The sequence below is a fragment of the Cotesia typhae genome, unplaced genomic scaffold (assembly GCF_013202065.1).
Source record: "Cotesia typhae breed Kobodo isofemale line unplaced genomic scaffold, CoteBio_Ctyphae contig_4, whole genome shotgun sequence".
NCBI classification, from domain to species: domain Eukaryota; kingdom Metazoa; phylum Arthropoda; class Insecta; order Hymenoptera; family Braconidae; genus Cotesia; species Cotesia typhae.
The window spans coordinates 1,744,160-1,755,205 of NW_027423748.1; the positions used below are offsets into that span (position 1 = coordinate 1,744,160).

The 11,046-nt window shown below is 30.2% G+C and overlaps 1 protein-coding gene across 1 annotated transcript; it reads left to right on the forward strand.

The window, feature by feature from the left end:
* The first annotated feature begins 630 nt into the window (after positions 1-630).
* LOC141527470 (uncharacterized) lies at positions 631-3,810 on the forward strand. The gene is made up of 2 exons (XM_074242980.1): positions 631-667; positions 807-3,810. Exon 2 carries the CDS (start codon positions 2,124-2,126, stop codon positions 3,246-3,248), a length of 1,125 nt encoding a protein of 374 aa, XP_074099081.1. The 5' UTR covers positions 631-667; positions 807-2,123; the 3' UTR covers positions 3,249-3,810.
* The last annotated feature ends 7,236 nt before the right edge of the window (positions 3,811-11,046 follow it).

Genomic DNA, 11,046 nt, shown 5'->3' on the forward strand with positions numbered 1-11,046 from the left:
CGTATTTGGTAATGACAAGAATAAGTTAAAGACATATATGACATTGCTTACGTATTTACAAATGGAACATATTTTACTCTATTTCCTATTTGTTGATACTTATGTTAACAGATGCCGTATTGTAACCTCCATTGACGTATTTCGATTTTAAAAATCTTGTTTAATAAATTTAGCTATCATTGTCAACATTAAAATTTTTTGATGAATAAATAATTACGTAGGTAGTGAATTGTGTTATTAATATTAATATTAATTATATATTAATTTCATATAAATAATATTAATTTTATTTATAATTACTAATTATAATTTGTTGAATTATACGTACCACTTATGCTGTAATTATTAATAATAATTAATCTACAGGAATTTTTTTTAAATATTAATAAGAAAAAAATTTCCCGTGCCCCCGAGATTTATCAATTGTAACCTGGGCACGGGAATATGAAAGTTTGAAAAAAAGTCTAGTAATTTTTCTGGCGCCTTTAATGAAAAAAATTACCCGTGCGCATGTCAGAAAGCACGGGAGCACGGGACGGTCAGATTTCAGAGTATGTGGTAATTTACCCGTGCGCATGCGCGAAAATGAGGAAAAATGACCGTTTTCCCGTGCCCCGTGCCAGTACCGTGCCGGCACGGGAATGTGCCAATAGTCACACTCAAAATTGTAAGTATTTCATAATTTAATTTATTCAATTAAAACTCCAAGCTAGTACGGAATTTTTATTTTTTCGTTAATTTTATTGTGACAAACATCGATAATTTATTTTTTAGAGATTTTTTAAAGATTTATTTTTTTTTTTCAGATCCAAGATGTACACCTTAGTCGAATTAGTCAATAATTCATATGATATTGTTCTGACTGCAAATGTTAGCAGCCTTGAAAACACCAATACATGCGTTCTCAAATATGAAAAAAAAAAATACAAATGTAGAAGTGTTCTGTCTTAAAGTACGTTACTTTCAGCTGGGTAGAATTTTGAAAATTTCATACTTGTGCTATTGATAAATTTGGCATCAAATGCTATCTTTAATGATATTTAACAATCCTATGGTATTTACAGTGATATATTAATGAATTCGTGAAACAGTTTACTCACAGGGTCATGGGTTATATTTTTGAGTTTAATAATATCATAAATTATAATTATTTGAGTTGATAAACAAAAAAAAATTATATCTTTTCCTTTGTGATTGTAAAATTTTTTTTTAAGCAAATTGATGAATTTTATATTACTAAAGAAAAATTCAATAGAAATTTATGTGTATAAAAGGTTATGTCGTGTAACTTAAAATCATGTTATAATCATTTATACTGGTGTTCTCAAGAAAATTTGATTTTTCAAATTCTTAAACTAGGAATTGTGGTTTTAGTGGAATTATTGGTGTTGAAATTGATGTTACTAATGTTTATGAGAATCTAAAATTTGATTTGGACGATTTTTTTTTGGAAAATTCTCTATTAAAATGACAACTATCAAGCTAATTGATCGATTATGTTTGGATTCTGACATTTAACGTGAATCAGAAATAATTTTAAAAAATAAGCTAATTATTGAATATTGTTGAAACATTCCGCTGCTTATATCAATTGATGCGTCATACTAAAAAAGTTTTTCAAATGAAAGTAGTTCAAAATGGAATTTTATAGAAAAAATGTTTCTTGAAATTTTTTCGAGATCAATAAGAAAGCCGCAATTTTAAAATTAATAATTCGACAATACGAAAACATGCATAAAAATTCTGGAATTACGGTGAAAATATTGGTCGTATAGGAAAAATTAAGGAAATTAAAGTAAAAAGTAGAATTTACAACTTTTTTATAAAAACTTCTTTTACAAGACAAATATTTTCGGAAAACATTTTGAGCCTCACATTCATAACTGATATTTCCACCGTGATACTATAATTCTGACACCAATAATTATTGATTTTTATTTTTACATTCCGACAAAAATCCTGGTCCTAGTTATAATTGATGTTCTGAAATCTTAACATAAAATTTTATTTTCTTTTTTTATTAGAAAAACTAACTTAAAGTATTTTTTTCGGAATCTAGAAAAAAGTTGGACGTTCTTCGTAAAAAATTAAAATCTTTCAAACTCGTTTTAAATCAAACGGATATGAATCAGCAGATTAAAAAACAAAATATCATTAGTCTCAGTACGGATAATTACAACAATAGAAATACTTCAGTAATTACATCTACTCCTAATGAACCATTACCATTACCTAAATTAAATATTAGACTTTCAGAAGTCCAATATCCTCAAGAAATAGTTAAGGATTTGTTTAATCAAGAATATCACCACAATTCTAATACTTCAATAACTGCCGACAACAATGATTCAAGTTGTAATCCTAATGAGACTGAAAGTACCGTACCTAGTGGAGCTTTTACTGTAGCCAAAATAATTGGAGATAGCTGGTTAAAAGACTCTGGTGAACTTGATGTTGAAGGAGACGGATCAAATAACGACAATGAAAATGAAATGTCTGGTAGGTTTCGTAACAGTTTCGATAATAATGAAATTGAAAAAACACCAGAAGCTTCCCAACAACCATCAGACCTCGGCATTAATGGTTCGTATAGTAATCAAGTTGAAACTCAATCTGAAGTTATCGACAATGAAAATGAAATGTTTGGTGGCTTTCGTGACAATTTCGATGATGATAAAATTGAGAGAACACCAGAAGCTTTCCAAAACTTTTCAGACCCCAATGTTAATGGTTCGTTCGGTAATCAAGTTGACACTCAATCTGAAGTTATCCGAACTATTGAAATCAGTAGTGTAATTGACAATTCCAAGAATGACCCTAACTACAGTCAAGGAACGAGTCTTACTAATAACGATACCCTCGCGACTTCTTTTGAGGCTACAAAATCTCCATCTAAGCTTGATGATAAATCAACATTATTTGAAGTTGCACCATCTGTTGACATCAGAAATCTAAAAATCTTGTGCTCGAAAAAAAATAAACGACAAAAATCTACAAAAATATATTTTTGTCCGTATTGTAAGACAGTGCAAACAAAATTCGCTCGCCATTTAGAATTGAAACATCGAGATCACGAAAATGTTAAAAAAATGATGTATTTCAGTAAAGGTACAAAACAACGAAAAGAGATTATTGCAAGCATTCGCAATGAAGGAACATTTATGCACAATGTCAACAAGGAATATAATACAGGTCATTTAATGGTGGCTAGACGTCGTCAAAGCGGAAAGAAATTTAAAAAAAAATAGCTGATGATTACGTATGTTGTGCTCATTGTAAAGGATTTTATTCTAAAGCAACGATCAGGCTTCATTACGTAAAATGTGATAATAAGCATGAGAAAGGTGCACGAAAAATTCTAAAGAAAGGTCGGCGTAAAACAGGTTACCCACGTGCAAATGAAGTTCTTCGTCGTAATGTGTTTCCAGTTTTAAGAGAAGGTGAACTTAAAAGTATCATTGCATTTGATGAACTTTTAGTTCTCTACGGCAACCGCCTTTGTGACAAATACACTGAAGCACGTTTTCATGATTTTATAAGAGCTGAGTTGATATACCTTGCAAAACATCTGATTGCAGCAAAAAACCTAGAGCCCGAATTACAGATTATGCATCATTATTGAGACCGAAACACCTGAATACTGTTATAGAGGCTGTCAAGCAGGTAGCTAAATGGAATAAAAAAAAAAAAAGAGATTTGACGTGCCTGCAAATGCGACGAGATTAACTTCATTGATTAAAAAATATGCGAAAAAATATAGATCAGAGTGTATACAGAGCGAAAAAAAAGAAGAAAAAGAAAAAGTTGATAATTTTATTGAATTGTGGACCGATGAAATTCCAACCTTAATAAATAAAAAAGCTGTTAAAGATCAACATACTCTACGTAGACTTATTAATAAAGATCTGCCAACTAAGGAAGATATAACGCTTTTACATGATCATCTGAAAGCTAATTGCATAAAAAATTTTAATATTCTGAAAGATGGGTTCGATCGATTAGTATGGAAGTCCTTGGTGAACTATACAGCAGTGTTTGTACAAATTTTTAACCACCGTCGGCCAGGTGATGTTGAAAAGAATACACTCGAAGATTTTAAAAATCCAGATAAAGTAAACAAGAAAAACAATCCGGATGTTTATGATCAGTTGTCCGTTTCCTCTCAAAAAATTGCTGGACAATTTACTCGCATAACAACTCGAGGAAAAAGAGATCGAATAGTTTCTGTATTACTTCATCGTTTTGTTGTTAAATGTATAAAAATTATTATTAAGTATCGGCGCGATGCAGGTGTGGAAACAGATAATCCATATATTTTTGGCCGCCATACGACTAATTCATCTCAAAAACCATACATAAAAATTTGCCCTCTGTTAAGAAAGTATGCTGTTGATAGCGGAGCTCAACATCCGGAAAGATTACGAGCAACTAAACTACGCAAGCATGTTGCGACTTGCATAGCAATGGTTGGCTTGGAAGACGGTCAAGTGGATCGTCTCGCTAATTTTATGGGTCACCATAAAGAAATCCACAAAAATATATACCGCGTAGATGTGCCTGTTGCTGAAATGACCCTTATAGCTCAATTATTGAAGTCAGCGGTGAAAACTGACAATGGATATGAAAGTAGTGATAGTAGTAGTAGCGACGATACCGACGAAGAAGAAGATAGTAATGACGAAAATGTTGATGTCGGTATGAAAACAATTTCTGCTCAAAAGATAAGAAAGAGTCGTCGTGACGACTTTGACGGGGAAAGTGAGGATGATGTTTTTACAAAAAAGCCATGTAAGTAGTAATTATTGGATTATTAAAGTCAATTTTTACGGTATTAAGGTAGAGAAGTTTATAAACTCTAATATTAGAAGATTCACTATGATCATTTAATGAAGAAAAATAGGTAAATAAATAAATAAAAAATTTTATGCTAGAGTACATTGACAATCGATTTATGACATATACAAACTATGCAACTTTTTAAGATATTACCCTCAGTTGTAGAATAGATGTTCGAAAGTTGATGAAATTTGATACATTAGTAAATTATAGTAAGATAATAAGCCCACTGAATTTTTGAAAAACTCAAGAGAACTTTCAAAGAAATATTGAGCTCTTAGAATTTTAGTGTTAAACATTAAGTCATATGAGAAATGAAAGTTTTTAATTTATTTTAAAAGAAGCTATGTTCAGATTTCAATAAAACTTAAAATGATACAAAAAAATAAGATATTAAATATTTTACGCAATTAAACTGCAACTGTTTACAGTAAAATCAACTACATGAATCAAATCAGACTTCGTATGAATCATTCGATAGTTAAGATGTTGAAGATATTAATTTAATCACTTGGTGAAAAAATTTTCGAACCAATTTTTGCAATAGTTCACGGTTATTACACTAAATCGAATTTTTGAAGCTGAAAAATTTATTATCATTAAATTAACTATCTATGAGTAGGTAGATTCCCGGGAAAAAATGATCAGACCTGATCAGACATGAACAGGCATGAGTCTTCAGCCCTGATCAGACATGAAAAATGACCATGCCTGATCAGGCATGAATTGACCTGATCAGGCCTGATCAGACATGGTCAGGTCTGAAAACCCATTACTATTTTTAATTAATTATTTTGCTTAATTTTATGGTTGTAGTACTTGATAGAGTCGTACGCAATTCTCTATAATAAAATAAAATAAAAAAAAAAATAATTACATATTATTGTAAGGATGTAACACCAGCGGTCAACCATCCAACTACCAACCATGCTCAATGCTGTTTAACTCTGGTGTTATCCGTTTGCCTTGAATTTCCCGCCTGCTGTGCTGCTATATTAGATGTAACAATTCTATGAAGTACATAGAGTATCGAATAAGTTTATGATAAATATAATGTTAAAATTGGTTTTATAATATATTTTGATAGTCCTAATTTATTTATGTAACCGAATCTCATTATAATATCACATTTATTTAAATAATATAATAAGTAATGATTTTCATATTAGGCAGGAGCAGAGCAGACCATAACATCCCATAGAAAATGTAATAAATTTTTTATTTCAAAATTATTTAAATAAACGTAATGTTAAAAATAATTTTGCACTTTTTGTGATGACCAAAAATTTTTTTCGTCAAAGAAAAATTTTTATCATATCTCTGACTATAGTCAGAGAGGAACAGTCATAAACAGGCATGGTCAGACATGAATAGACATGAACAGGTATGAACAGGCCTGAGCGTATTTAACACTTCAGACATGAACAGGCATGGACAGGTCTGATCAGGCATGGAGAGGTCTGATCAGGCATGGACAGGCCTGAACGTATTTAACACTTTAGACATGAACAGACATGAGCAGGCATGGATAGGTCTGGTCAGGCATGGACAGGCCTGATCAGGCCTGAGCGTATTTAGTACTCCAGATATGAGCAGGCATGAACAGAACTGATCAGGCATGATCATGTATAACTTCAGGCCTGGTCATACATGAACAGGCATGATCAGGTCTAATTTCAGGCCTGATCATACATGAACAGGCATGGTCAGGTCTGATCATTTTTTCCCGGGTTATGTTAATGTTGTGTACTCATATAAGTGTAATAATTAGAAGTAGTCGCAAAAGTAGAAATAGAAACAAAAAAGTTGTTAAAAAAATTAAGCTATTAATATGGTTACACAAACTTCTCGTTATAGCAATTAAAGAGGAATATAAAATGAGTGCGATCAGATTTTCAAACCAATTACGTCAGTCATTCTAAAAAATTAAAAAAAAAAAAAAAAGTAAATGAAACGAAATTTCTCAACATATTTCAATATGAGAATTTTGAGATTTTCTTATTTATGTAAGACTATTTATTCACGTTTTACAGTGATCATGAATATTTCAAATTCCTCCAAATATATCGCAGTTTAATAATGTAATGAAAAGATATAGCAAATATATTTTGCTTAGTTTAAAAAATTTTTCGATCCGATCATTCTTAAACACAATAAAAGATAACTTTTTTTCAGTTGTAAATTTTTATAATCAATTTATTATATATAATTTTAATATTTTATTGTTTTTAGCTCCCAAACGGAAAAAAATCGTCCGTACTACTTGGACAGATATTGAAAAAGAAGCTGTTGCTGAATTCGGTGAGCTTTCTCGGTTAGACAAAGTACCTTCTGAATGAGAATGCCAAAAAGCAATCGATAAAAATCCAGCATTAAGTCGTCGATCGGCTTTGAAACTAAGGATTCATATTGATAACGAACGACGTAAAGATGATCGTCGTGCAACTAATGCAAAAAAAAAAACTCAAGGCTCATTCGAGTAGAAAATAAAAATGTCAATAAAAACTGTAACAGTTTTACCTGTTCAGGTTGGCCCCTAATCAATTTTATAAATAAATAAACAAAACTAACAACCAATGTAATTATCAGGGCGCCACCAGGATTTTTAATTACGATTCTTGGAACCGGTCCAGAGCTGAGAAAACTTAATCTTAGGGTAGAGAGAGTGGAGGAAGGTGCTGTTGAATAATAAACAATTAATTAACAAGATCGATCGATATTTATTAACAATAAAAAATTAATAAACAACAATTTAAGCGCTCATTCACACACTATAATTAACTTATTATCTAATGAAGCGGAGAATAACTGCGAAATAAACGATATTTACAAACGAACCTTCCAACGACGATACGATGACTAGACGGGCTTTTTCGAACAAACGGTCTCCCACACCTGGCGTAAAACTAAATGGGCTTTTCTTAACGAACGGTCTCCCACACCTGCGTAAAACTACTGGGCTTTTTTGAACGAACGGTCTCCCACACCTGCTTAAAACTACTGGGCTTTTTCTAACGAACGGTCTCCCACACCTGGCGTAAAACTAAGCTTAAAATTACAAGTCCACCGGACTACCAAAACGAACTAACTCTATACACTTTATAACTTAAAATTAAGTCCACCGGACTACCAAACTTAACACTATTAACACTCTCTATCACGCATAACCCATACAATTCTTCACACACATAACCCACACTTTGCTTAATTGAATTTTACAATTTTAAATTGAAGCTATTGATTTTAATTTAATTACAATATTATTAGTTTAAATTATTCAATCATTAGTAATTAATAAAACGACAATTTTCAATTAACAATCAATTTCCAAATAGCTATTACAATTCTCACATTCCAATTGTTAATCTTCCTTGGGTTAAAATATTAAACAGCTTAAAATTCCTAAGTCATTATTTCGAACGAGAGGCTTAATACCTTGAATTAACTTTTGTTAAATAAATTAATCACAATATAAATTTTTATAATCAAGTTCAAAATTATTAACACAAGTTTAATTAACTAATTCTAACTAAGTTTTTACTGTGACAATTTTGACTCAATAACTGATTCCTTAGACTTAATGTCTACGCCGATAATTATCAAATTCAGTAATTTTAATTTAACTACTTCACGGACTTAATCCTCAAAATTACTAAATTTCCACGTGACGATATAAATTAATTTTACAATATAAAATATTCTCGTTAAATAATTCTGAATAAAATATTCTTAATAATTAATTCTTAATAAAATATTATTAATAATTTTCTACTAGTTTTACCAATTATAAAAAATTCGACACAAGTCGAAATATTCATTTTTTAATTGCTAGAACATTCGCTAGCTAAGTTTTGCTTGACCTTGGGTATTGGAATTTACTGCGACACAAAAATTGACGCTTGACCAAAATTCCACGAATAAAGATTTGTCGATTTTTTTTCAATGACAAAAATCAATCAATTTTACTAAGTTAATTATAAAAATTAATTTAACGAATTTTCAGATGTTAATTAATTGATTGATAATTTTTAGTTATTAAAATTTTCCCGCAAGGTCGATTGAGTGATCCTTGGGTATAAACCCCCATGAAAATCACTAAATCCAAAACTAGCAAATGTTCCACAATTAATTTAATAATAATCGTCGATTACGATCCAATTGATAAAATAGGAGAAGTAACTGGGTATTGGGTAAACCGCGGTCCACTTCTTTCCCACAGAGTAATAATTGATACCTTGACGAACAAAACGATGATCTAACTCACTCGTTGAGGATGAAGTCCTAGTTGTAGTTGGCTTCCTTCGTCTCGTCACTACTCCGGGGATCGGTCCTTCTTGATTTCCGTGGCACTCAGTCTGGCGGTCACACTACTTCTCCCTTTTCCACTGCACGGCTCACCTATTTTAACCCAAACTCACCCCCTCCTGTTCTCCCTTTAGGCCCGAAGATCGAGACGCGCCAGTGCTATGTCGAATAATTATCGATATCCGGTGACTTATCGATTAAGGGTAATTTTACCCTGTTATAAAACTTGATTTTTATTGCACATTTATTGTTGCAAAATAAGTACTTGCACTATGAAAAAGCAGCTACGTCATAAAATATTTTAATATTTATCAGTAAATAATTTCAAGATTATTAATTCTAAAAGTTGATACTATGTTCGAGGACGAATATGCTATGTTAATAACAAAAATAATCATCGAACTCTGATAACAAAATTGAGAGATAAAAATAGAAATTGAGAAATAAAATTTTGATGAATGTCGCTTAATTTAAGTAACAGTCTTGATTATTAAATAACATCTGTATTAAAATAGCTATTTACAATAGATTAGGAAAATCACAGATTTTAGAGACCTCAATCTTATTTTCCAAGAACATAAGAATATTTTCTTATCAGAGTTATGAAAAATGATTACTAAGAAAGAAAAAAAGATTTATATAATACAATAAACGTATTATCTGTTTTTCCTGTCATCTTGGTTAATGCGTTCGGAAAATAATTTATAGAATTAATAAAAAGAATTTACCGTATATATAAATTCGCACATTTAAGATTTTACTTCTTACAATAGCAATTGATGGGACTCAATAATATAAAAGTTCCACATTTATATGACAAAGTTTTATGTTTTATTTTTCTTTATTTTCTTCAAATATTTATGTGATGTTTTTTTTTTTTTTGTTTTTTTCTTCAAATATTCATTATAATTTATGAGATTTATTAATATAGAAGTTAATCTTCTATGACAAAGTTTAATATTTTTTTTTTTCTATTTTATTTAAGTATAATTACTGCAATGTTATTACTAAAAATTTTATTAGAACGCATACAATGAGAAATTTTACATCGTTGCGTCTAAAAATTTTATATAGAATATTAAACACTCGTGTGAATTTAACATTTTTTGTGTTATTTTCTACAATCAACATGAAAATGTGTTAAGTATCCCTTGCAACCTTCACCTCACTCTGGAATCACTCTGTATTCAGAGTCAGAGTGAAATCATATTGAAACCAGTGTGGATCCAGAGTGGTTTTGTGCCTTTTTTCCAGAGTCAAATCACAGTGAATCCAGAGTGATCCCAGAGTGAATTCAGTGATCCCAGAGTGAATTCAGAGTAATCTCAGAGTGAATTCAAAATGAAACTAGAGTGTTTTCAGAATGTCTTGAAAATGTTTTCAACGTGGGTTTAGCGCTTTTCAGAGTAAATTCGAATAATTCTCAATTTTGTCCTTAGTATATTTATGATAACTTTAACACGAGTGTAGTGTATTGAGTTTTCATAATTTACCTAATTATATTAACAGTTAGACGACAAATGGTTAATAAATTGATAATCATATAGCATTTTTCGACTACATAATTAACAACCATTTCATTCTAAAAAATAAGAGATAACAAATTTTGTAATTTGAAAATACTTTCAATTAGTTAAAGGTCTATTTTTATCTTTATTATATTAAATTATGAAGTCAACAGGTGAATTTAGTATTATACATTATTAATTGGTTCCCTATTTAAAAATTTTTAAATGTTATGAATTTTTGTATGACTTAAAAAGATTTTATTTTGAAAATACTAGAAATTCACATAGGGATCAGTTTGATCCCGGGAAAAAAAAATATATATAATTCTATAGAACCATATATAATCTATATATGATTTCATATAATTTATATATAACTATATGTCTTTACATATAT